The 27,411-nt window shown below is 52.2% G+C and overlaps 2 protein-coding genes across 2 annotated transcripts; one reads left to right on the plus strand and one right to left on the minus strand.

Annotated features, from left to right (window-relative positions):
* The first annotated feature begins 1,361 nt into the window (after positions 1-1,361).
* On the plus strand, positions 1,362-18,919 carry MASP1 (MBL associated serine protease 1). Its single transcript, XM_085232970.1, has 11 exons — positions 1,362-1,652; positions 3,251-3,476; positions 8,457-8,634; positions 8,726-8,857; positions 9,292-9,488; positions 9,677-9,824; positions 10,135-10,253; positions 10,466-10,544; positions 14,056-14,193; positions 14,731-14,805; positions 17,063-18,919. The coding sequence occupies exons 1-11, from the start codon at positions 1,648-1,650 to the stop codon at positions 17,956-17,958; spliced, it is 2,193 nt and encodes a 730-aa protein (XP_085089096.1). The 5' UTR covers positions 1,362-1,647; the 3' UTR covers positions 17,959-18,919.
* Positions 18,920-22,117: 3,198 nt separating this feature from the next.
* On the minus strand, positions 22,118-24,330 carry LOC104912660 (receptor-transporting protein 3-like). Its single transcript, XM_010716763.4, has 2 exons — positions 24,079-24,330; positions 22,118-23,419 (listed from the first exon to the last, which is right to left on the minus strand). Exons 1-2 carry the CDS (start codon positions 24,222-24,224, stop codon positions 22,696-22,698), a joined length of 870 nt encoding a protein of 289 aa, XP_010715065.2. The 5' UTR covers positions 24,225-24,330; the 3' UTR covers positions 22,118-22,695.
* Between the last annotated feature and the right edge of the window lie 3,081 nt (positions 24,331-27,411).

Consider the following 27,411-nt stretch of genomic DNA (forward strand, 5'->3'; position numbering starts at 1 on the left):
GATTGTGATGTGTTCAGACAAGAGCACACTTCCCTGCAAAAAATAAAGCCCTACACTTGACACATTGCAGAGATATTAATTAGTTTGATCAGCTTGCCTGGGTGTGTTAACTTGAGCGAGAGCTGGTGTTTGTACAGCAATGAGCTGTTAGAACTTCCCAAATAGAGACACAAATAATGGCAGGCTGAGCTCTCTGCTTTGCTCAGAGCTCTCTACTACTTTTTGAGTGCTTTTCTGTTCATACCTTTCTATTTTACTCAACTGAGTCTCCTAAGCACCCAGTGCAGAAGCAGTGACCCACGAGAGCGAGAGAAGCATTTTCTGCACCGAAAGTCAAGGAACTGTCAGCCCCAGGAGCACAAAGGCAAGAAACGGAAAATCTCTCTATTTCCCCCTTGGACCTCTTCCCTCCCATTGCTGGAGGGGCTACAGGGCTGGGGGACTGGGATTTCCATTGCATTTGTAACGGCAGAGACTGGAGGGCTGGGAGGTGGCAGAGTGGTGCCCCCAGATCTCCTTCAGTCTCCTGTTTGTGTGTGCCTTGTAATGCACTGTGTATATGCCCGTGCTGGCCAGGGGATGTCTGTGGGGTTTACATTAACCAGCTCAAGCTGAAGCTGGTCAACAGCTTCAACCACTCTTCAAGTTTGGCTCTTTATGTCCTGAAGCGTGTCATTCCTGGACAAGGGGTTGGGGCTCCTGGTGCAGAAAATGAAAAAGAAAATCCTATTTCTTTGTGGCAGTGTGCGGGTCTTTGCCTTGCAGCGCAGAGCCGGGCTCCGAGCCTGCAGCTCTGGAGTGCAAAGTTATTGCCCTGAGCAGAGTCCGCATCCGACGCTGCTCTTTAGCCCGGGGACAAAGTGCTGACCCCAGCAATCCCCGAGCTTTGCGGGAACTGCAAATCCGAGCTCTGAGCTCCCAGCTTTGACTCCGACTGCTGCAAACAGAAAGTTTCCTGGAAGCCGGACTGCGCTCCCAAACAGAGAAGCTGAAATCGGGACCTGAGCGCTGATCCTGGCTACAGCTCCATCCCCACAGCCCTTCAGCACCGCACAGGTTTTTTTTATTTTTCACACGTTCTTGCCTTCTGTTTTTGCTGGAAGCTCCATTGCTATTGAGAGGCAAATTTTTGCCATCTGGCAAGGCAGCCTGGAGAGGAACAAGAGAGAGAGTAAAAAAAACAACACAATGTGCATGAGCACACACACATACACACACAAAACTCTGGAGACTGGGGAAGGCAAAAACTTGAGGAGAGGAGAGGAGAGGAGAGGAGAGGAGAGGAGAGGAGAGGAGAGGAGAGGAGAGGAGAGGAGAGGAGAGGAGAGGAGAGGAGAGGAGAGGAGAGGAGAGGAGAGGAGAGGAGAGGAGAGGAGAGGAGAGGAGAGGAGAGGAGAGGAGAGGAGAGGAGAGGAGAGGACGGCTTCAATGCAGGCAGGTCCGTGTATGCGTGCAGGGATGTGGGGAACGGTTGCAGGCAGGGGAAGGCGTGACCTGCATGGAAAATGCCAGACAACCCCAGACACACACACATAGACGCGCACACGCTCACAAACCTCCGGACAACGATAAGGCGGACAGCGGAGCGGGGAAGCAGCCGTCCCCGCCGCCCAGCCCGCAGCGGGGCTCTCCTCTCCCAGCGGCAGGATGAGGTGAGTGCCGCCGAGAGCAGCGCTGCCCTCCGCGGAGCGCCGAACCGCTTCCCCGGGCGGACGGGACACGGGGCCGCATCGCCGCGGTCGGGCGGGGGCTGCGGGGCGCGGGGCTCACCCCGAGTGGGGTACGGCTCTGGAACGGGGACGGAGCCTGGGCTCGGCTGAGCTGAGCCCCGCCGAAGGGAAGCTCGCGTTCAGGTCGAGGGGGTGATGCCCGTTTGCGCCCACCGAGCAGGAGAGAAACAGATTTTCCCTTTGTGCATTTTTGTGGTTTCGGACGAGCTGTCAGAGAAAGGCATGTTCAGCCTCACTCCGCTCGAAAGAAAAATCAAAGCGGATTTCTCAGAGCCCCTTGACTTTGCTTTGTACCCAGCAGCCTGAGAAAGTGATGGTACTACACGGATGAGCCCCATAAAACCACTGCCCTGGTTTTGAAAGAACATAGGTTAAAAATAAGCCATTTATAGAGCTTCAATTTCCTCATCGGCATACCTAAATCAAGCCCTGATTTTGAAACCGTGCATGTATGCACGTGTGAGTAGTTCCAGAAAATGTAGTACACACCTACAAGCATTTGCCAGGCCTTACTACCTATTTTAGAAAGCGGAAAATTTCTCAAATGGCTCTGATTTCCTGCACTTTTCCTTTGCGTGCTTCACTGAATGTGAAGTGGTGATGGCCTCCATCCGTCTGGGTCCCAAGCAATAGCATGGGCTTTGGAGTTTGCACACCCAGCATGGGAAGGGATCTGCTGACTCCTTCCACAGAGAAATGCTCTGCCTGTGTTCACATTCTTGTTTGAATCTCAAGGCCTGTATACAGCTGGACTGCAGCAGGTTGACCTGTCCTCTTCATTCTCTGTGCCCTCCTTAGGCACTGGCAAAGTTGGTAACTGGGACAAATTCTTCTGGATCAGACTTTTTTAAGATCTGAGCTTGATAACAAAATATCTCTATGGAAAGAGAAGAGAAGAGAAGAGAAGAGAAGAGAAGAGAAGAGAAGAGAAGAGAAGAGAAGAGAAGAGAAGAGAAGAGAAGAGAAGAGAAGAGAAGAGAAGAGAAGAGAAGAGAAGAGAAGAGAAGAGAAGAGAAGAGAAGAGAAGAGAAGAGGAAAATACTGAGGAACAGCATACTGTGTTATGCTGCTGTGGCCTAAACTTGCTCAGCTGCAAAGAAGTGTGTTGTTTGTTGAGAGTCAGTGATCCTAATTTGGCAGGGTGAGGCTAAGCGGTAATAATAAGTACTCAGTAGTTATTGCCATGATGCTTTCATTAAACTGATTCAAAAAGCATCATTATTTTATTAAGCACCCTAATGTTTGTTCTTTTACTCAATGAAGATTTCCCCAACCGCGTGCCGTTAGTTCAAAGATGTGGAGCTGGTGGCTGCAGCTGCCAGAGGGGAAAAGCGTGGAGCTCCTGATGGTACCTACAGCTGCAGGCATCTCACACACCACCTCCGTCACACACTTTGCAAAGAGGCTTTCCTGTTCCATTCCTGCGGAGCCTTACACAGCCCATTTAGAAAACCAGACTGAGCCCTCGATGAGTTTTGGCACGACCAAGGTTTCATTGGGTTTCTTTGTGTGCTCTCCAGGTATCCCCTGGCCTGGTCCATGTGTGCCTGGCTGCTCGGAGTGGTGGGTGCAGTTGAGCTGACTGAAATGTTTGGAGAGATCCGCTCTCCAAACTTCCCTGATTCCTATCCCAGCGACTCAGAAGTGACGTGGAACATCTCCGTGCCTGAGGGATTTAAAATCAAGCTGTACTTCATGCATTTTGACTTGGAGTCATCCTACCTCTGTGAATATGATTACGTGAAGGTGAGCTGTGGTGTTGGTGGATGCGTGGAGGAGCAGACAGGCAATGCTTATGGCCAGCTGGGAATGGGCAGTGCTTGGAAAGGTGGGAACAAGGTGTTTTTCCCCATGTGTTAGGCAGAGGAATTGAGCAGGATAATTGACAACATGCACTGCGGTAACCAGTGGGTGGGACACCAGAGTCAGAACTCAGCCACAAAGGACCAGATTTCTAAAACTATTCAGGGACACAGTTCTCATTGAACCTGGGGGGATTCTGACACTTATGTGCTGATGAAATGGCAAAGCCCCCAGCCTGTGCTCCTTTGATGTCAAGTATGTGCCCAAATTGGGCACCCTTGACTATGCCACGTCTGTGGGTGCTTCTTACAGGCAACCTGGACCTCAGTCACAGCTTGCAGGCTCTTAGAACACCCAAGAGAATCAAAAATAAAGATTAGAGCTGAACTTAAAGCTGCAGGTGAGGGTCTGTAGCGCATCCCTCCTACAAGCAGTGGATACCTCTCCTTGAGCCTGTCTCAACCAGGCTCTGCACATCCAAAACAAAGGTGGGTTCTCAGTGTCTTTGAGTTTGGCCAGGTGTGGTGCTTTCTGGCAGATGCTTCCTGCATTTTAGGGCTGAACATCCCTTAACCGTTGCCCAGCACACACCTCACTCTGCTCCTCTGCACAGAGGCAGGTGGAGGTTGCACTGGGCCTGGAAGCACTCAGTGCTAGGTGCCAGCTACTTGAAATTATTATTTTATCCTTGCCTTAAGACAAAGCAAACATTTGCATTTTTTTTTTCCTCTTGGATGTGTTTGCTGCTTTAATTTCCCCTTTGTGCTGGCACTCATTCTGCTACTAACAGCTCTCATTGAGGTTTGATTAGTTCTTTCTGCTTCTCCTGGATCTTCTCCAAGCGCAAGGGCTAGGGACATATATAGAGATATATTGCTCTAAAAACCCAGTAAGCTCAAGGAGCAGATTTCTTGGAAACTTTCCCCATTCTAAGCTTTACTCCTCCTCCCACCTTTCACCCCCTGCTCATTTTTCCTTTTTCAAAAGGCTCCCTGTTATTTGGCCATGGTGCCAACTTGGCATCGCAGCTTTCCCTGCCGCTGGATTTCCATAAGAAGGCGGCATTTTTCACGGGGATTTAGATCTCAGCTGTATAAATTTGCTCTGGGCTGTAGCTCAGCTCAGCTCAGAGAATTACAGATGAAAAGTGCTGAAAGCACTCAGAAACGTCCATCTGGATGGATTACAGGTGATCCGTAAGCTGCTCCGCTGCAGAGAGGTGTGATTTTTACGCTGCTAAAGCAGCAGCGTAGAAAACAAAAGGAGAGCAGCAAACAACTCCAAGGCCCTTTTCCTCCTTGGGGCTGCACGTCCTGTCTCTGCATCAGTGCGAGATGCAAAAACAGCACCAGCCCTCCCTTTGTCAGAGGCCAGCATTGTGTGCCTATTGAATACAATTACAGACCCAACACAAATAGATGCGTCTCTGAAATACTTCACCAGCCCCAGCAAAGAGGCTCACAGAACCACAGAATCATTAAGATTGGAAAAGACCTCTAAGATCACCAAGTCCAACCCCAACCCGTCCGCACCGTGCCCACAACCACATCCCTCAGTGCCATGTCTCCACAGTTCCTGAACACCTCTGGACACGGTGACCCCACCACCTCCCTGGGCAGCGTGTGCCAGTGTATAACTTCAGTGTGCTGTGCATCAGGATCTCTGTCATCTTCCCCACCATAAGACAGAAGTCAAACACAGGGACTGAGCTGTCCCAGCACAAAGCAGGGACGCAGTCCGTGTACCATGCAGTGATCATTGTCCCCACCACCTCCTCCACTGCCATGCGTCCCGGTTCTCAGCAGTGCAGAAAGCCATTCTGGGGTGCGCCAAGCTGCAGGCATGCACAGATCCCTGCCTCCAGGGTGGTCTTCAGAAGGGAACAGTTTCCAGAGCCCTGAAACAATGGCTAATTAAAACAATAGCTGTTGATTTATATATATACACACATACATGTGCATGTGGGTATGTATATATATATATATATACATGAAAAGAACGTGGCTGCTAGAGAAATGCTCGCAAGGCAGTGGGCTTATTTGTGCAAGCAGGGATGGCAAAGGGTGGCAGGTCAGTAAGGAGATGAGTGAGTAGAAGCAGTCACTCTGCTCCCTGCACACTGCTCCTGCACGCACCCGAGCACTTCTGCACGCCCCATCCTGGGCACCGCAGCACAGCATCAGTTCTGCACAAAACCTGGGTGTTGCCTCCTTCCATGGGCTCTGGCTGCAAGGCGGCTCTGCAGGGGCCCATCCGTGCCCTTCCCTGCCTCCGAGCACCTCCTCACTGTGTCATGTTCCCAGTGTCTTCAGCCCAGCACTGCAATTCCTCGGCCTAATGAGCCATGGATATATATTACCAGCAGAACGCTTTGCCCTCATTGCTCCAATTAGCACATTCCTGGAGGGCCGGGGGCTGGCGGCCGTGTTTCCGTGTTGCCGGCTCCGTGCTCTTTTCCAGTGGCAGACACTGAACCACATTCCCCGCGGTGCTGGGAATGCTTTGTTCACCCACCCACTGCAGGAGGCAGCTCTGGGCCATCATTGCTCTTCTTTGGCTAGCGCCTGGTGCCCCGATCTGTACTGCATGGGGCGCAGCCAGGGTTACTGTGTGTTGGGTCAGTGTCCCACTGCCAGCTCCATCCGGAGCCCACGGGGACAGAGCTACAGACAGGGTGGGGACTCCTCCATCCGTGGGGACAGGCACCATATCAAGGGGAGCAGAGACAGCAAAGCCAGCAGGAGGCAGTGCCACAGGGAAGTTTAAGTGTCACCGTATTTTATTTTTCAAAGCAGGCTTCTTTCAGCATAGTTTTATAGGGAATTTCTCCTCGGCAATTGATATTTCCCTTGGGGACACATCTTCTCTAGTGAAAACGTCGACATCGTGACCCGAGAGGGAGAAACTCCAAACAAACAACCGGGATTTAATTACCAGGCTGCTCGCGGGATGTAAATGATCTACGAAAAAGTATACAGTCCTCAGCAGAAGCAGCAACTATTAACCAGGGGGGATGACCTCTCTGTTTAGTTTACCGCCGGAGGGCCGCCCCTGCTGGCTGTGTCTCGGGGCATGGGACCCGTCACTGATAAGGGGATGCAGATACCTCCAGCGAGGCCCCGCACTGGGAGAGTCCGCGGATGGGGACATGGACATAGGGGACATTTCCCCACATGTCCCCACGGAGGTGAGGAGGAGCCGGCTGGAAGCGGCTGCCCCTGGCAGCTCTCCTCCAGGAAAAGCAGCTCTGCAATAAGACACTGCAGCAGGCTTTGGGGACAGGACCACTTTTTGCAGCATCCGCAGAGCGGGGTTTGCTTGCTATTGGAGACAGCGCTCCCATTTTTCTGTCCACAGTGATGTTTCATTTCAAAACACCCTTTATTTGGGATTCTAAAGCACCACAGTATATTTCAAAGCGATTGAAACCAGATGGACCCCAAATTACTTGTTTTCCTTTTTTTTTTTTTTTAAACTGTTTCATACACACACACACACATACAAAACATTCAATTGGGTTTTTGTCCCAATGCGGACACATGCTTTTTCTCCAAATTCTCAAAATTTATCATCGGAAAGTCTCTCTCTTTTCTGGCCAGCTCTGGCTCACATGAGAGGATGGAAAATATCTGGAGGCAATGTCAAGGCACGCTGAGCTGCCATTTCCATGTTGTCTTTCCCTGGTATGAGCGTGTTTCCTCCCTGGGAAATTTCCCTTTTTGCCCCATACGGGTCATCCTAAGGGTCTGGGACAGCTGCAGGTGAATCCTACCCCTCCAGGGCCACATGACAGGGGGTGACATCACAGTGTGCCCATGGGTCCCCAGGCTGCATGCTTCATCACAACTCAACATCATATGCTTGGCACAAGCACAGTGGCTGGCATGGAGCGGAGGGGCTTGCATTCCTCTGCAGAAGGGTTATTCATACTGAGGTCTCATGGGGCATTGGGAACAGGGACAGGGAGCAGGTGTGGGTCTGTGGGAGGAGGAGATGGAGTCGGGGAAATGGTTAGGAAAAAGGAAAGGTTGGGGTTTCTAGGGTATATAGAAGGGTTTTCCACAAAGATTACCATGCTACAAGGCATGGGTATGACTGTAAAGGGATGCAAAGAGTGAGCACGTTGTGATGATGACACGCACGCTGGCCCCTTGGTCCTCTCCTGCAGCCACCTGGACTGCAGCACACGCACCCCAGGTGGTGGGGACATCCCTGAACAGGAGGCTGGGGTCTGCTTAGGGGTCCCAGCACCTCCCAGCCCTCACACACAACCATAAAGGTTAGTTCTTGGGAAGGGGAAGAAGGATTTTCACACTCTCCTTTCCCTGGTGCCTGCCAGCACCCTCATCCTCTGCATCCACGTTGCTGCATCTGCTTCAGAGGGTGGAACAAGTGGGAGACCTCCACTTCTTTCTCAGAAACCCTTTGTATGGGGCTGCTGAATCACAGCCTGAACCTCTGATTAATCACCTGAGGCAAGCAATGACTCAGCCACGGGAGCACAGGTGAAGGCAATTCACCTGTGCTGCAGGAAGGGGTGGAGCCTGGCTGCACCTCTCCTAGACCCATTTAAGAGCTGACTGCCAGTGGGGAAGGATCTCTCTGGAGATCTGCTTCACTGGAGTCCATCTTGTGAGGTCCAGGATAGGGTGAGTGACTTTCTTTCCTTACTCCAATATAACAATTACATCAGCCAAGCTCCTGGATATACCATACCATCTGTATATCCATTGATTATACACCCTTTAATTGCTTTACTGCAATCGTTGCTGAGAGCCAGAGTGAGTGCAGCCTGACCTCACACAATGCAGACTCTACAGTCTTGAAGATACTCACAGAGAATGGGGAGAGGTGGCCAGCACTGGGGGCACGTCATTCCCCATGCCTCTTGTGAGCCACGCTAACCCAGCCCTTCTGCCTCAGATTGAAGCAGAGGACCAGGAGCTGGCAACCTTCTGTGGCAGGGAGACAACAGACACCGAGCAGGCTCCCGGGCAGCAAGTCATCCTGTCCCCAGGGCCCTATATGGGGCTCACCTTCAGGTCCGACTTCTCCAACGAGGAGCGCTTCACTGGATTTGACGCACATTACACGGCCGTGGGTAAGGGATGTTTAAACTTCAGAATGTGGTTGGTATGTGGGGGCTGCAGGGTGACCTCCTTTCTTTGCTGTCTCCCCACACCCCAACCCAGATGTGGATGAGTGCCTGGAGAAAAGTGACGAGGAGTTGGCGTGTGACCACTACTGCCACAACTACATCGGCGGGTACTACTGCTCCTGTCGCTTCGGCTACATCCTGCACTCCGACAACAGGACCTGCAAAGGTACTGCCCACCACAGCGTGGGCACAGGGACCAGGGGAGGTTCAGGTTGGATATTAGGAAAAATCTCTTAGAAATAGTAGTGATGCACTGGCACAGGCTGCCCGGGGGAGTGGTGGAGTCACCATCCCTGGAGGTATTTGAGAACTGTGGAGATGTGGCACTGAGGGACATGGCATGGTGGGGATGGGTTGGGGTTGGACTAGATGGCCTTAGTGGTATTTTCTGTGGTATGATTTTACTATTCTGTGACCCATATTGAAGACCACAATCCCTGCTCCATGCTGGTAATGGGCTGAGCAGGCAGGGAGCCAGATGCAAGCAGTGTTGGGTGCAATGACAGGCAGCTGAAGGGTTGGGTGCTCATTGTCTATCCTTAGCATGGCCAGGGCTGGGGTAGCTGATGGTTTGCTGACAGAGCTGTGGCTGTGTTGCAGTGGAATGCAGTGACAACCTGTACACCCAGAGGAGCGGAGTGGTCACCAGCGCTGACTTCCCCAGTCCCTACCCCAAGAGCTCAGACTGCCTGTACCGCATTGAGCTAGAGGATGGCTTCTTCATCACCCTCAGCTTTGAGGATAGCTTTGATGTGGAAGATCACCCAGAGGTGACCTGTCCCTATGACTACATCAAGGTGAGCTGGGCTCTGCACCCTCCTCCTGCCATACCCTGGGTCAGTGATTAGTACAAATATTGTCCCTGTCTAAATGGGACTGATGAAGCCAGTAAGAATCTCATGTTCAGTGGAACCCATTGGAGATGGGATCAAAATCTGATGGGATGAAAGCCCCTCGTGCCACCCACCCTTCTTTCTTTTGGCAGATCAAAGCTGGCCAGAGGGAGTTTGGCCCTTTCTGTGGAGAGAAGTCCCCAGGACGCATTGAAACCCAAACCAACAGTGTGCAGATACTCTTCCATAGTGACAACTCAGGGGAGAACAGGGGCTGGAAGTTGTCGTATACAGCAATTGGTAACTCCTGCTGCTTTCCTCTGTTTGCTGGGCTTGGGTAATGGGCACCTTGCATGAAACCATGAGTTTGTGGCCAATTATCCTCTTCCTGGAAAGGCAAATCACAAGAGAGAAATGAAATAACAAGGAACCCTTCCTTCAAAGATTACTTTTTTTCCCCACTCAGATGGTCCCTGAAAGCGAGACCACATTGCAAAGCAGGGCAGGATGGTCAGATACATCCAAGGGTGCTGGATGGTGTGGCTAGGACTCTCCATTTGCTCCTCTTACTCAGCTAATTCCTTCTGTTTCCTTTGCTCTTCATTCAAAGGAAACCCCTGTCCACTGGTGCAACCTCCAATCAATGGGAAAATCGAGCCTTCCCAAGCCAAGTACACCTTCAAAGACCAGGTGGTCATCAGCTGCAACACTGGCTACAAAGTGCTGAAGGTATGGGGGGGTGTGTAGAGCTGGGTGGGGAAGGAGCCTGGCCTCTAGCCATTTTTAGCTAGAAAAGCCCTCTTCCAGAAGGGTCTGGATATATCTTGACTAAATCACCAAGAATTTGGCTTTTTATAGAGAGGCATTTCCTTGTCTCATACATTATGTTATTTCATGGGTTTTTTGTTTTTTGGTTTTTTTTTCTGTTGTCTTCTGCACAGGATAACCTGGAAAGTGACTCCTTCCAGATCGAGTGTCTGAAGGATGGGACATGGAGCAACAAGATCCCCATCTGCAAAAGTAAGGAGACCCCCCCACACACACATACCCCATCCACGTGCTTTTCCTGTTGAAACTTCATGCTGAATGGAGCTGCCCTGCCAGAGCAGAGCTCTTCACTCAGTTCCAGCCAGAGAGGCTACGTAACTGCAAAGCTCTTTTGGCTAACACAATGGGGCTTGGTCCAAATGCCACAAGCAGGAGGTTTGTTCTTTCCCTTAGATTACTCATAAGTTGATTTGTGACCAGCTTCACTGTTTCCCTGTCAAGGAAAGAGCAAGCCTGGCTCTTGGGAGTGAATGAGCAGAGCACTGAGATGGTTCTGCTGCAGTTTGCTGGATGGCAAATTTGGGGCTGAATCCTGTGAGGAGGGCTGGGTGAGATGGGATAGCTACTTGCCCAGCAAACACCTGCAAGCTCCTTCAACACTTGTTTAACTGCAAAATTTGGACACGGATCACATCAGACTTGCTTTGGATGCCTCTTCATGAATGGTTGCTGCCAGAGGGAGGAATGGAGGGAGGTGGTGGATCCCTGTATGAGATGGGATTGATCAAACTGAGACAGTCTGAGATAATCTGGGTCCTGGACCAAATTTAGTTCCAAATGGGGACTTCAAAGACCCTGGGCATTAGGGCATGAAAGGATAGGTGACAATTTGCATCTTCTCTTCTTCCATCTAACCCAGCTCTTCTCTCAGCTCAGGGCAAGGAGCTGTGCTGCTCATGCACCTGATAACATCTCTTTCCTTTCCCCAACACACTGATGCCCCTCAGCCCCCTGTGAGGCACTTCATCTGCTGCAGGGCTGACCCATAGGGGAGAAAAGTAAAACACACCCAGGGAAGGTCCCAACACCTTCCAGAACTCTCAAGGAATGTGGGATCCAAGTCCTCTACTTCTACACAGATCCCTTTTTATTTGAATTATATTGTGGTTCCTACTTTAGGAGTACATTTCTGGAGTTTTTAATGGAAAATAGGAGGCTGTCAGACCTGCTGAATAGATTCATATCTGAAAGAGCTTCTTACAGAGCATGGTGTCAGTGATGTCTCTGCCACCAGGATGCTCACCACCAGTTTCCCATTGATTTTATCCAGTTTGGACAGAGATAAAATAAAAAAAACTGGCATTGTCTAGGAAAAAAAAAAAATGCAGGAAAAAAAAAGAAAAAGTAGATACTTCAACAAGAAAAGCATTAATTTTGGAGAAAATTGAAATGATTACCTGCATCGTTAGGCTGGAACTGGTCCCTTCCTGTGTGAGATAAATCACTGTGCTAAATCTCTGCAGTTATCCTGGAAAGCTAAGAAGCCCCTAAATGGACAATCCAGACTTCAGACTGCTGTGCCTCCCACCTCCCCCGAATGTCTGGGAGAAGCACAAAATCATTTAGAAAGCAATGCAGAAAATAGCAACCTTTCCAGCCAAGGTGGATCGCATCCAGCTCCACAGCCCTGCCCTGCTCTGTGACAGCTTCTCCCAGCCGCTGCCCCCAGGAGCCAAGTGGCTCCCCATTAGATCCTCATTAGGGTCCTCACTGGGGTCTCCATTGGGTTCACCGTTGGGATCCCCGCTGGGGGCATTTCTAGTGGATTTCTTTATGGATTTCTGGTGTTTTGGGGGCTGTGTTTCCTGCATGCCTCTGTCTGCTCAGCTACTAATGAAGCTTTCTCTCTCTGCTCTCCTCCTTCCCCTCTGCTTTCGGTGCAGTTGCAGACAGAGCCGACAACCAGACAGACAGAAGAGCCGGCTCAGAGCAAGTGGCCGTGTGAGGCTGGTGCTGGCCATGCCACCAGGACGGGCAGCCTGCCTCTGCACCTGCTCTGCTCCGTGCTGCCAGCTCCATCTCCGTGGCTTGTCTAACCAGCATGGCACTCCTAACCCCTCTGTACGCTACACTTCCTTAACTTCATCTCCAGAAGGAAAATTTGGAGACAAGTCCCCTATTGACCACCCCTTGGGAAGGTCCCTGAGCAGCCCCAGGCTCCCAGCTCATCCTCCAGTCCCTCGGATGCCACAGCCCTGCTTTGCTCCCCTCCATGCTGGTGGTTGTGTGAGGAGCGTTGGCCCAGCACATGGTTGGTTTGTTTGGATTTAACCTCCCACTTCCCTTCTTCCCAGGCCAAGTGTCACAAATAAGAAACACTCCTTCCTTTCCTCTCTCCGAGCATCCTTTCAGCTCTCCCTCAGGCAAGAGACGATGGGTTGGCACCAGCAGCCCTGAGAAGCTGCTTGCGGGCACTGAGCCCTGGCACTGGTGTAGGGGATGCTCCTGCTGTCTGGCCCCATCCATGTCCCCAAGAGCACCCAGGGCTTTCGGAGGTATTGGAGGTGCTGGGAGGGGGACTCAAGGATGGGAGATGGGGAGTGCATTCAATGAAACCTCTCCTAAGGTGAAAATCTGGGAATCCTCAAGATATGAACTCCCTCCACTCTCCCTTTGGGTAGGATGCAGGATACTGTTGGGCAGCACTGCTGTGCAAGAGCCCATCCTCCAGGCATCAGAACTGCCCAGACAGGGCATGCAGGGAGGGAAGAGATTTTTGTGGGTCGGGGGGCACAGACCTGCAGCTACAGATAGCTCCAGAGCAGACATGCCAACCAGACGCGTCCTCCAACACCTATTTACTCCTTGCTGCAAGCCTCAGCATTCCCCTGCACCTTACAAAGGCCCAACAGGTGCTGGCGCCACAGCACAAAGCTGTGCTCCTGGGCACAGAGAGAAGCAGTGGGGGTGGAGGGCACCCTGCCAAACACTGAACCACAGCACTGTGCCATGAACCAGGCAATTCTCACCCAAGCAGGTGACTCATCTTGAGCATCAGTGTGTGTCCCCATGAGCCTGGATCACACCAGGAGGAGCCAGGCCTGGTAGCACACAACCACACAAAGCTCACGTGCCCCTGACCCACTGGATCTGCTTCCTACAAAATCACCCATCCCCTGCTCAGCTTCTCAGCTTAACAGTGCTCCACAGACCTCCACATCCCAGGCAGGATGAGACCTGGTGAGTGGCAGGGGGGAACAGGCTGGGCAAGGCATGATGAGGCTGGGCTTTCCTTATGTCTGCTGACCCAGCCAAGCTGTGCTCCCCATGTCCTCCATCTGTCACTGCAGAAGAGCCAGGACCCAAGGATGCTCAGCTGGAGCCATCAGTGCCCATCAGCACTGCTTGCTGAGCAGGAGGGACAGGGATGTGCTACCAACAAAGCCTTGTGCTCAGAGGAGATTCTTGGTGAACTGCCTGCTTCTTCCTATCTATTCATAAGGGATGCGGAGATAAACTCTTAGAGCATCCCCCAGCAGCTTTCACCTGCCTGTGCATGTTCCTTCCCCTCTGAAGGCACTCAGAACATCCCAGGAGGGATGAGAGCCAAGCCAGGAAGCCACCTGAGCTGTGCCCCTCACATCGCCCTAGAGAAAGGGGTAGGGGGAAATGTGGAACCCCTCTCTACCCTATAGAATCACGACCCATGCTAAAGCCCATGAATGGATGCAGGGCTGAACCCTGATTCTGTGTTGGCTTTCAGTTGCTGACTGCCAGGCGCCACCAGAGCTGGAGCACGGCTTTGTCACCTTCCTCTCCAGGAACAACCTCACCACGTACCGCGCAGCCATCCAGTACCACTGCCAGCACCCCTACTACCACATGGCCCCCAACAGCACCGGTGAGCTGGGGGAGTGGAATGGGTGGGCACAGGGTAAAGAAGAACAGTGAGATGATGGCAGAATGAGTTGGCAGCTTATCCCCTTGGTCCATAAACAGAGACATCACGAGGTGCTTTGCACAGCATCACAGTTCTGTGCACCCTTCGGACCCAGCCCTGGGCAGCAGTAGGGTTGCACGTACATCTCAGCCCTCTTTCCTTCTCCTCCTCCCTCAGCATGGAAAGTCAAAGGAGTTCCACACATTCCTGCCTCCCTGCTCATAGCCCCATGCATCTGGTCCCTGTATCCGGCACACATTAATGTAATGGGCACCAGCAGAGCTAACGGGGCAGCAGCTCCCAGACAAAGCACAGCCCTATAGACTCAGGGCAGTGACACAGAGGTGGTGGTATGGGGACAGGGCTGCCAGTGAGGAAAGGAACACAAAAGGCTTGAAAGAGAAATGGGTTCAGAGGATCTTGACGGCAGGGCTGCATCTCACTGCAGAAAGCCCTCCTTGCTGGAGCACAGCCCAGCTAAGACCTGTTCTCTTCCAGCCACATACACGTGTGATGCATCGGGGGTTTGGAGGAGCGAGGAGCTGGGCACTGCACTGCCATCCTGCCGACCAGGTAACAGGGGACGGGGGTTCCATGGTGAGGGGTGCAGGGATGTGTGGGAGAGGGCTCCCTTCAGCCCCTGGTCATGGGCAGGCACCCAGCTCCCTGGTGGCAAATGTCATGGGCTGTTCATATCTGACCATTGCAACTTATGGCAAGGAGGGTGATAGTGTCAGGGGTCAAGGAAGCAGCACCCTCAGCAACTTGGGGTGCATTTAGCCCCCAGCATCACCAGAGGCAGCTCCAGCCAAGGACAGACCATCACCTGCCCGGTGCCACTGGCCCCCATAAGCAGTGTGTTCCCATGCAGGAGCAATTAGCACATCTCTTGTAGAAAAACCCAGCCGCTTCGCAGAGCCCAAAGCCAGGAGCCTTTGAGCAGTGACAGAAATGTTTGCAGCCAGCAAGTTTCCAGGCCAGGCGCCCGCTCGGGATTAAACAAAAGTCCCTGGGACAAGGGCTGGCCGCAGCTGGCTGCAGGCGGGGCTGGCAGCTGCCCTGGGTGCGGGCTGTGGTCAGATGCACAGGGATGGCACTGCAGTGCAGGGCAGGACGTGGTGGTGGGGCTCAGCCCCATGGCAGGTCTCGTAGAGTGTCCGTTCTCCAGAGAGTAGAGCTGTAGCTGCTCTTGTTTCAGTGGCTGCTGTCTGCATCCCTCCTTGATGTTTCAGCCTGAAATGATTTGTGCTGGGAGCATACGGGGACAGCTTTTAGGGACGTAGCTGCTTTTGTGGGCCATTTCCAGACCTCTTGATTAGTGACAGAAGTCAGAGAGGCTTCAGGAAAATGGAAAATCCCAGAGAGACAGTGACGCTCTCCTGAGATGGGGAAGTGCAGGCAGCAGCTGGCCAGCTGCTCCTCAGATCTTCCCTCATGTCTCACGCTACCTCCCCATCAATAGAAGCTCCTCGTCCAGGCCGCAGCATGCCTGCCTCTGCCATTAGTGGGAGCATTTGCAGCCTGGTCAGCGTTTTTGATATGTAATTTAATAGAATAAATATTTGGCTGGATGCGCTTCCTCTAAAATCATCTCTCCAGGATGGCTGTCAGCTTGGGTGCAGCAGAACAGCTGGGCTGGGTGGGGAGGCAGGAGCACGTTTTCCATTCCCTGCAGCACTGGGAGAGTGAGGCACAGGCAGACACTCCCCATCCTCCCTCCAGTTGCAGTTTTCCTAGTGGCAGCCATAGCAAATCCACAGTAGCAGCTCCTGGTGATCCTGCCCCAGCTCTTGGCCCTGAGCCCATCACCCTGAGGTCTGACCCTCTTTCTGTGAGGCTCGGCATCCTCCTCTCCCACAGAGGAGCATGGGGCAGAGTCGTGGCTGGAATATCGTCCAGATCTTCTTACCACCTATCAGCAAAACTGTACAACAACTCTTTGAGTTACAGCCCTGTTTCTCTGCAACCTACACCTGGCAAAAATTATAGCATCCACCAGGTCTTTGACACAGCAGAAGGATTCTGCCACTTCCCCTTCCATAAGGAATCTGGTAGCACTGTGGTCTGCATTTGGAGCATGAATCACACACGCGTAAATCAAGTCTAAGACCTGATCCTACTGAGAGTGCTTGAAGTCCCATCCTGGTTCATGTGTTTTGATGGATCCATGCCTAACTTCAGTGCCAGAAGTTCTGGTACAGTTTTGGGATAGGTAACTGGGTGAAGGCCTCACGTCCCATGGTGTGCTATAGACAGTTCTGATGGTCTGTGTTCATTTTCAGCAAACAGGCCATGCTTTCCACCAGGTTAACCTGTTATTTGCAAGTTAAGTCCTCCAGCTCCTATGCTCCAGCACATACCACCCCTTGGCACAAACCTACATTTTTCATCATGGGCTATGTGTGCTTCAGTCCTGCCCCAAAACGCACCAAGAGCTTGAGCCTTCCTGAGCTCAGTGGAGATGCTCTAGGACACTGATGCACCAGGACTGATAGATAGAAGTGTGCCTAGTCAGTCCATGGCCTCGTGGCCATGAACACTTTGTGTTCTTATGCCTACAGCAAGGTTAGGAAAGGAGATGGAAGTTGGGAGGCCACTTTTTTAAAGCAAACTTGTTGGGATGAATTGGGCCTTGACTGCCCGTTGCTGAACATAGGATGGACTCCTGCAGAGCCTCATTCCTGAGAGCTCCCCACTACAGAAAGAAAAGTCACAAGAAAGCATTTGGTTATGAGAATGACCATCCATGTGGCATAATCTACAGGGAAATCCCTAGTTTTTTTCCCCAGATAAGTGTTTGGAGTAACAGTCGTGTCCATTCTGTCCCCAGTGTGTGGTCGGCCAGCTCGTGCTCTGCCCGGGATCATCAAGCGCATCATCGGAGGGCGAAATGCAGAGCCTGGCTTCTTTCCCTGGCAGGCCCTGATAGTGGTGGAGGACATGTCCCGAGTGCCCAACGACAAGTGGTTTGGCAGCGGGGCCCTGCTCTCAGACTCCTGGGTGCTGACAGCCGCTCACGTGCTCCGCTCCCAGAGGCGGGACAAGACTGTCATTCCTGTTTCCAAGGAGCACGTCACTGTCTACCTGGCCCTTCACGATGTGAGGAACAAGTTGGAGGCTGTCAACCGGACAGTGGAGAGAATCATCCTCCACGAGGATTTTGACATCCAGAACTACAATCATGACATTGCTCTGGTCAAGCTGAAGGAAAAGGTGACTATGGGGAACTACGTCATGCCCATCTGCCTGCCCCAGTTTGAGCATGAGCTAGAAGGACCTCACCCCAACACACTGGGGCTGGTGGCCGGCTGGGGAATCTCCAATCCCAACATCACTGTGGATGAGATCATCAGCTCAGGCATGAGGACACTGTCTGACATCCTGCAATATGTCAAGCTCCCAGTGGTGCTGCATGCGGAGTGCAAGACCAGCTACGAGTCCCGCTCGGGGAACTACAGCGTGACCGAGAACATGTTCTGTGCTGGCTACTATGAAGGTGGGAAGGACACTTGTTTGGGAGACAGCGGAGGAGCCTTTGTCATTCAGGACCCAGGAACCCGGAGATGGGTGGCCCAAGGGCTGGTCTCATGGGGTGGTCCAGAGGAGTGCGGCAGCAAACAAGTGTATGGTGTGTACACCAAAGTCTCCAACTACGTGGACTGGGTGGAGAAGAACACAGGCTCCTCAGAGAGGTGGACATTTCTGGACCCTGATCTGGAGAGATGAGTGACTAAGCACTGCCTGCTGACACAGCTTTCTTTTTTTGTTGTCCTTTAATATGCTCAGATTCCGATCTGTTGCAAGCAGCAGCCATGATGCTCAGCCGCACTGCAGGACTTTGTCAGCCAACCACATCATTCCTTTCACTTAGTCCCAAATCCCTTTGCTTTCACCCTTAGGAAATGCTTGCTAAGGAGCTGGAGCTGGGGGAAGGGAGTAAAGGGTGAGATCTCACCGAGCATTGCTAGCTCATGTTGCCAGGCTTGGTGTTTAACCTCTTCTATGTGGATCTGGGTAGCCTTGTGTGGCAAAGCATTCATTCTTGAGAAACCCAAGTCCCTTTTAGTTGTACTGAAGACCATTCTTCTGGCTGATTTACAGGTTACTGAAGGTTTCCATGGTTTGTTCATGGCTCTTCTGGCCTATTGCAAGTGTCCAAGTCATCCCAGACTCACCCCAATCCATCCAATACTCCATGAAGTTTCACATCTCCCCTACCATGACACACACAGACAATAATCCCCACCAAGGAACAAATTCAGGTGAGCTTAGCTTCCTTCAGCAGAGACATCACCTCCTTCACTTGCCAGCAAAGCCCTCTTATAGCTGGAAGCAACATGCAGCAATTGCCCGCTGTCCCCTCTGAGTGCTTTTATCCTCCTTTGGACTTCTCCTCCTCCTCCTTTGGTTTTGCATGCAAGGAATGAGTCAACACTGAACCAGCCACCCTGCCATTTTGTTATAGTCCAAAAAGCCATTCGTAGAGCATGTAGAGGAGCAGAAGGCCTAAGGAAGATCTAACTTGCAGACATGCTAAGAACTGTACTCTTGGCTATGTCATATAACTGTAAGGTATTTTTATATATGTATTTCTTTTTGATACTACATTCTGCAGAATATCTGATTACATGTAAGGATGGTTCTGTGTAATCTTCATCCTGAGAATAAAATTAAATGTTAATATTTACTGACTTCATGCCCTGAGGCTTTTATTCCAGGCAGGAAATGGTCAAGGAGTGAAGGCAAAGGATGTGGTCACAAATCTGCCCAATGCACTTCTGCTCCTTCTCCATGGCATCTGCTCTGTGTCCATGTCAGACCTTATCAACGACCTCACAGCTCCACACAGTCCAACTCTGCACTGCACACAATCTTCCCATGGCCAAGACAGAATACAGAAAATGAAGGAGATGAGATCCAGTGGTGGTCATTGCTGGAGAATCAACCCTAATGAATGGACTACGTATTCCCAACAAGCAACGCAAGCAAGTCCTGTCTGCATTTTAGGGAAAGCTAAGCTACGCAGCTCTGGGTCTCTCATTGTGTAGTGTCATCCTGCCCACCCATGTATAGCGCTGCTACAAATTACCAGCTTGCTTAAATGGATGAATCTCCAGAGCCTTCAGTCAGGTACAAAAGGCAGTCATGCAGTCACTGGGAACACACAGGTTGCAGGCACTTGGAAATGGTCTCCAGTGACTGCCAAGTGCAGAGAAGCCCATTGATGCCAAGAATGGTGTAACTCCACTGAACCTTCTGGCTTTCAATAAAAACTCTCTTCAGAAGTGCTGGGAAAAACATATTTATCCCTGAAACCAAATAATTAAACTGAAGAGCATGCAGGACATCTTTTTGTTCCTAAGCATCATGGGTGAAGTGCAAACAAAAGCCCCCAGTCTTGCATTTGTTGGGCTGGGGTCCAGCAGTGCATCCACCGCCCATCCCTGCTGGCTGCAGCAGTGGCTGATTTGGGCTCATGGTCTCTGTTTATACTGTCAGTTTATCATAAGCCTGTCGAAGATCAGAGATAACAAACAGAGACCAGAAAAATGCTGTGGTCCCACCAGCACTGTGGGTCTGGAGGTGCTTCACCCACACAAGGTAGAAGCCCAGAGGGTTCTCCCCCATGTTCTCAGCCACAGCCCCTGCAGCTTTGTGGGCTGAGACAGACCTGAACATGCCAGGAATGTAAACTGCAGGAAACAGAAACAGGTGAGATCCCACCCTTCAATTATTTATAGCCATAGCACATCGTTAAAGATGGGGCTGATGGCAGGAGGAGAGCGCAGCAACCTGGAGGCTGAGAACTCAGTCTGAGTTCAAGTGACATGCAGAAAAAATAACAGGTAGGTAAGAAAGCAAAGGCAAAAGCAAAAGGAAAGTATGTTCCCTTGGGCATCACACCACCAGCAGTAGGACCTGTGCGTAGATGGCTCCCAGGCAAGTTGCAAAACGCCATTGCCCACAAGAGATCCATCACAAATAAATACCATCCTCCTCCTGCCCGCAGCTCCACAGTCCCCATCCAGCCTGCCCACGTCCCCTGCTCAGTACCCTGTGTGCTGCCAAGTGCCAGCTTCTTGTCCATGGCATGGGAACGGGCAGCGGATGGGAACAACAGAAGCAACGGCTGGTTTTGCATTCACTGGCACCTCTCAACCTGCCAGAGAGGTAAGAAGCTCTCTCCCGGGAGACAGGCACAGAGGCAGCAATTTATCAGTCTGATTGTGGTGAAAGGCCAGCAAAACGTCTCCACATGAGGTTTGCTTGTCTCTAGCCAAATGTAAACACCAGCCATCAGCTGAGAGTCAGCTGCAGCAGAACCCAGCTCCAGACAGACCAGTGAGGCACATGGCAGGACAGCAGAAACATGGGACCCCCAGCATCCCACTGGGAGAGACAGCATTCTTCATCCCCCAGCTATCCTCCTTGGGATGAGCTCACTGTCTATGTGTCACTGAGGGGCTGAGCTGGGGGGCAGCGTGCTAAGAAACAAATGGGAGGTGGGCACAGCTGTACATCAGAGGGAGGTATCCTGGAAGGAGCCCAGAAATGAGGCTGTAGCTGAGAAACGTGGGTGTCGCTGAGTGATGAGGAGAGGATGAAGCAGCTGCACGATGGAGAGGACAGAGATACCCCAGGCATGCACCCACAGCATGAAGAGACAGCAGGCAAGCAGACAGCAGCAGGGAGGGGATGGGGTAGAAAAGCTGATTATGCATGAGAGGCCATGGTTGGGAGAGCCTGTGTGTGTGTGTGCGTGTCTGTGTGTGCACAGAAGGCATTGGAAGGGTGGCTCTGCCCTTGAAAATGAGCAGAAAGACCCAAGCAAGAAAACAAGGGCCCCTGCAGGGATGTGGGCTCCACCAGAGCTGGCTTCACAGGAGGAAGCGAGGGAGTTCCCCCTGCAGCTGGGTGGTGGGGCATGCTGCAGACAGCCAGACATGATGACTGGAGCTGGGAAAACCTCAGCATGGAAAGAAGAGAGCCACGGGCAATGGCAGTGAGAAACTTGGCAGTGTCCCTGCCTTCATGACATAATGCCACGGGGGAGAGGGCAGGCTGCTCCCCACACAGGACAGCCGCAGGGGGGGAAGGGACTCCTTCCAGGCTGCAGGACCAGCCTCCTCCTGCAGCACAGCTCAGCCTCCCAGCTGGAGGAGAAACCTCCTCCAGAAAGAAGGGGCCATTCAGAGACGAGATTCTTGGGTCCCACTATTTCCCTGCCCAAAATGCTCAGTACTTCATAGATACTCCCTCCAGTGGGATAGATTTTGCCGCCTCTCCTTGCTGGGAAGTCCGTGCTGGTGGCACCTAGCCCTGTTGCCACAGCATCACTGTCCCTCATCAGCTCTGGCGATCAGGAGAGATTTGAATCAGAGCACTTTGCATCACTCGTGCTGCTCCTGTGCTTCAAGACTTGGAAAAATCACAGCGAGAGAGCAGCTCATTCACAGATTGACACCATGACCATGTAGGGTATGGTCTGGAAGCACCAGACTGCAGGAAACCCGATGGGGAGAGGGGATCCCGCATTTGGGAATGGCTGCCCCGTCCCAGTGCTCGCGGTCACCGGCCCCAATGCTTCCCAGTGTGGTGACGGAGATGTCGCAGCTCCATCTGCTGGCGCCGGGGCTGCGGGAGGTGGAAGAGAAGGAAAGGGCTGGGAAGGAGGAGAGAGACTGGGATGATGAGCAGAACAGAGCGCTTAGGGGCCAAAGCCCACGGTGTTCCTGCACCACATAGGGTTTTCTTGTTATTTTTACATATATTTTTATTATATATATTTAACCAATATCCTACCGGTTGTATGTATGAAAAGACAGGGGAGTCTCACAGCAGTGAAGAAAGCAATGGCACAACCCTCCCCTTTGCTCAGACCTGGGATGATCTCCAGGTCTCTAGTGGATGACACATGGGACACCACCTCTGGCATGGGTCGGATGGATGCTAATGGCTCCCTGTGTGTTTGCTTCAAACCCCCAGCTCCAGATACCCTCAGCTGCTTTGCGTACCCCCATTCACAAAGGCCAAGCCAGGAAAGAGGGGATGTGTCCCCCACAAGACAGATAAAGGAAGATAAAGCAACTGGTCAGCAGACAAAGGAACACCTCACTGCCAACCATTCTGGTCATATATATTCAGAAAAGGCTTTAGAGAAGTTAAAAAGCACAGATGCATCTTGGGCTGAGGATAAAGAGCTGCTTTATTCCTGCAGGTACACTCCATCCTTTGTATGAGGAGCTGGGGGCCATCCTCGTGCAGAACATGTCCATAAAAAACCATCAGGCCTGCTGGGCTCTCCTGGGCTGGAGACCAGGTGCCTAGGCATGATGGTGGTGGCTGTCACCTGTTTGCTGAGAATGCCTCGCCATGCCAGAGCACCCATCCAGTCAATTTTCCACCCTCTCCATTACCACCATCCTCAGCCAGCACCCCGGTATTCACAAATGCCAGCTCCCACTACTTCAAGAGGAAATAAAGCAGGGCAAAGATGAGCACTGCCAAAACACAGAGAATAGATAAGCCCACGCAGCAGCAGCGTTTCCAGGGAAAGCCACCACCTGTGACTTGCTCCGGGGAACTCGTGATCAAGGCAGCATTGTCCATATCTTCCATGGGCTTCCAGGCCTTGTGCATGCGCACCTTGGTCTTCCGAGCCTTGTCCACATCTATCTTGGTCTTCTGAGCCTTGTCCGCATCCATCTCGTTCTTCCAGGCCTCGTCCACATCTATCTTGATCTTCCAGGCCCAGTCCACTTCCTTCTTGGTCTTTTGAGCCTTGTCCACATCCATCTTTGTCTTCTGGGCTTTGCTCACACCCGCCTTGTTCTTCCCAGCACTGGGCTCCATGGCTGCCCTCGACCTGCTGCAGACACCGAGCCTGCAGCCCTCGCAGTGGGTCCTGTCATGTGGCCCCGATGCATGGCACCCGTCCACCACCACTTCCAGGAGGTCGGCTGACTGCATGGGCACGTTGTAGAAGTCCTCGAGGATCTTCAGCACCAGGTTGTGCAGGAGACGCTCTATGTTCTCCAGGCTGAATATGGGCTCCTCCAGCTGGGGCTCGTGGCACTGCCTGCAGGCTTGACGGAAGATTCGCATCAGCACCATCCCATAGCACATGTGGAAGAGGATGTGCACTTTGGCTGAGGACCACTTGTACAGGCACTGGGAGCACTGAAACCTGCCAGGACATGGAAGACACCAGCTCATCCCAGCCTTCTGCGGTAACCCAGGGCAGTCAGCAGGGAGCTGGGCAGCTAGAGCTGACGGTTCAGCTTTATACGCATAGGCTGTCCTCCCCTTTCAGCATGATGCCAGCCTGGGTAGCTGTACACTCATGAGCTAAGAGCAGGCTAAAGTAGTATAAAATGTAGGACCAGCTTGCTGCCCTTGCCCAGTCTGTCCTGACCCCACTGCCTGGAATAGGGGCCCGGGGAGAGGGAAGAACCAAGCTCCAGCTCCATGTGAGTCTTCAGCCCTTGACCCATGCACAGCTCAGCAGAAAGCCAGCGTCAAATTGAAAAAGTCAAAAAAGAAGCAAAACAGAAGGAAGGTGTGGGTGGAGGCTGCAGGGCAGGTGAGGAGAAGCTGCAGGTTACTCCCCTTCTGACTCATCTTTCACAACACTTATGGGAGTTAGCAGCCCCTCCACACTCAGCTCCCCTCTCTGCATCCCCCTCCTCTCTCCCTGCAGGTGCTATGGGCAAAGGGATGCTGGCACACTCTGCAGCCCTTCCACCAAGGCCAATGTCGCTTTACTGCAGCCCAGGGTGGCAGGAGGCAGCACAAGGAGGACAGTGATGGTGGCCCCTTGAGTAGGACCGAACCAGCAGACCCTACCTCCCAGACACATGGTTCTGCAAAAACTCCGTCCAGCCAGGCTTGAGGCTATGCACCTGCAGGCTATTATCCTCCTGAAATGTCCATGGATCCATTAATTTCAGGCTTGCAGCCTTCTCTGCAAAAATCCTCTGCCACGTCGTCATGGTCCAGTATAGAGTTGGGAAGTGGCAGTGACCAAGGTCAAACTTCTGGCTGCTTTCTTTCTTCCAAACCTTTCCTCCCTCCTTCCCTCATGGGTGCAAAGTCACATCTTTGTGCTCAGGGAGAGGAACCTTTGCCCCCACTTGTGCAGCACCACCCCAATCGATTTCTGTGCTAACAGGCACAACTGGCACCATGCTACATCCCGGCCAGGCAAAAAGTCTCCCAAAACAAAGGCAAAACAGCTGTCCCTGAGCACCACACATTTTGCATGTAATACCTGGGCACGGGACAAAATCTTATCCCTGCTGAAGTCATCACTCCTGCTTTGTTCATGGGCAAAGACCATGCAAATGTAAACCTGTTTGCTGACCAGGACCACGAATATTACAACAGTGAGAGAATCAGCAGAGATTTTACCCTGCATAGGTATAATGGAACGAAAGCTCACTGAAAATGCAGGGCTCAGCAGCTGACAAAACCCCAGGTAGCTTTATCTCTCTCGATAGCTGCCACCAAACATGGGCTGTTTTTAACAACTTTCAGCCAACTCAAGCAGAAAAAGCCTGACATGAAACCGCAGAGTGGAAAGTTGGGGATGATGGCACCGCACATAAAACAGAAAGTGGGGAGATGAGCTCTGTGCTGAGGGCACTGCGGGAGGTGAAAGCAGCGGGACCAGCAGCAGCCCCTGCCTCCCCATCTGAGGGCATCCCACCTGGGCAGGGTGGGCAGCGAAAAAGATAGGTGCTTGAAAGGTGTCTGGTCTTGAGAGGAGTTAGGGGATGATCTGACTCCTGATGAAGCCAGCTGGGAGTGCCATGGGAGTGAAAACATTTCACTCAGCCTGAAGGTTTTGGAGGACGCTATTCTGTGCACAGTGAAGGCATAAAATTCCTTTGGAGGTGGCTGCAAAGAGGCCAGCCCTGCTGTCCCCTGCTTTATGTTCATTTGTTGTCGTTTCATATTATATTAGGAGGCTTAGACTCCTCAGCTTCCCAAACCTGAGATAGGACACACATCACCCCAGCCATCAGACTGCCCAGGAGCCCTACTGGGGAGGATGCAGGAATTCCCCAGCACTGCTACGATGCAGTTTGACACAAAGTCATCAGCAACAGGGTGACAGGGATGGAGCCACCACTCCGCAACACCTGTCCAGCCCTTCATGCTTTAGACACTGAGATTTACCCCATGGGATGGATATGGGGAGGAGGGGAGGGTGGAAAGATGTTTCTCTTTTGTTGCAAGAGCCTTTTGAGCAGGAGGAGCCCCCTGTGCAGGAAGTCCTCTCTGTGGGAATTTACGTTCACCCAAACAAACCCATCACTCCACCTGGGGGATGTGGGTTTGAGCCTCAGCTCTTACCCTCAATTCTTCTGCCATGTCAAGGAGGGAGGCTCCGGTGGGTTCCTTCTGCCCCTCAGGCTCAGGGCTGTTGGACGAGCACCTCCAAAATACCACTGTCATGGAAAGCATCCTCCACTACGTCACGGCAATTCAACTCAGATCATGACTCGGTGCACACCGAGCCCGTGCTCTCAGCAAAGGAGCCCAGCGCTGCTCCCTGTCACAGCCCTGCACTCACCAATGCTGCAGGGACTTTCCTAAAACCACCCACAGAGCTGAAACTGCTTTGACGTCCTGCTCCACTCGGCGCACACCTCCTGACGCCGTCCCAGCGCTTGCTGCTTACCAGCACCCTCCTGGGAACAAAAGCTCCTGCAGGACCCCCAGCCTGGTCCCAGGGATCAGCCCTGTCCCAGTTCCACCATGGCAAACACCCCTCATCCCAATTCTGGCGTAATTCCCCTGCTGGATGCATCAAGGATACAAAGGCACAGACCCGGAGGTGATTTCCCTGCCACTTTCACACTGCCTGGATTTATTTTTGCCTTTGTCTCCCACTCCCAGGTGAGACGATGTGTGAGGAGAAGGATGCCTTGCCTCCTCTGCATCCAGCTCACATCATGCTAGCATCCCCACCTCCTGCCCAAGTTCCAGCCCTGGTCTGGGGGGATCAATAACTCTTCTTGGGTTTTTTTTCTTGGGTAGCCGTCCACCCACAGTGGGAGAATTTCCTATTTCCCTAATTTGCTTATGAGAATGTCGTATAGTGCTGCACGCAGATAGTATCACTCCCGGTTTCCCTGCACCGCCCAGCCAGTCACCCTAATGAAAAGAAAATTAGATTGGTCTGACACAATTTGTTCCTGCTAGCTCTGTGCTCTCAGCCCCACTGTTGCCCTCTCAGTGTTTATCGCTTGGTGGCCATACTAATTTGTTCCAGCAGTGTTCTGGGTACCAAGGCTGACTCATCTAGAGCTTCCTGTATCCTTTTTTCCCTTTTCTTGAAGAGAACAATGAATTGGGCATCCATATCCTCCCAGGACCCAGCACCACTCCACATGTCTCCATCCTCTCCTCCTATTTTACCGCTGTTGTCACTGAACGCTTGTCACCTTGTTCTCTATGGACAAGCACTGGCTGTAGCATCCCTTCCAGGCTGAGCTGTTTTCATAGTTGAGCCTTTAGGGAAAGCAAGTCCACCTCTCCCAGGATCATTTGAGGCAAGGAAAATCAGGTCCCACAGAAATGGGGATAGGCAGAGGGGATATTGCCCCTTTACCCCCCATGTTTTGAATGGAGATGGATGCTGAGCAGGAGGAGAGATATAAAGGAGGAACTGTCTGTGAAAACACCAGTGAGTACCACCTCAAATGAGTTTTGGTGCTCTGGTGGCCTCATGGAGGTCCCTCTGGAGTAAGGAGGGAGCTCAGACCCTCCAAGGAGACCCTTTCCAGTGTAATGGCAGCAGGATTGCTGTCGGGGTGTCCCAACCACCCCAGTCACCTACCCAGCCCCTCCAGCAGCATCCCACCAAAGACAGGAAGAGAAAGAAGGAGAAACCATGGAGCCAACTGAAAACAAAACTAGAGAAAGCAAATTGAGAGCAGCAGGAGGAAATACAGATGTGCTGTGAGCCTCCAGCAGGCTCAGTCACAGATAGGGCATGGATCTCAGAGGAATGGGATGGGATGGAAGAGATGTGATGGGCCTGAACCCATCACGACATACCAGGGCAGTGCAAGCAGAGGAGGGGAGAGAATTGGGAAACCTGCCCAGCACCATCTCACTTCAGCCAATCCCTTCCAGAACCAACAGCCTCTTTCCCACCCAGACAAGGCC

This window comes from Meleagris gallopavo, chromosome 11 (assembly GCF_905368555.1).
Source record: "Meleagris gallopavo chromosome 11, MGAL_WU_HG_1.1, whole genome shotgun sequence".
In the NCBI taxonomy this organism is placed as follows: domain Eukaryota; kingdom Metazoa; phylum Chordata; class Aves; order Galliformes; family Phasianidae; genus Meleagris; species Meleagris gallopavo.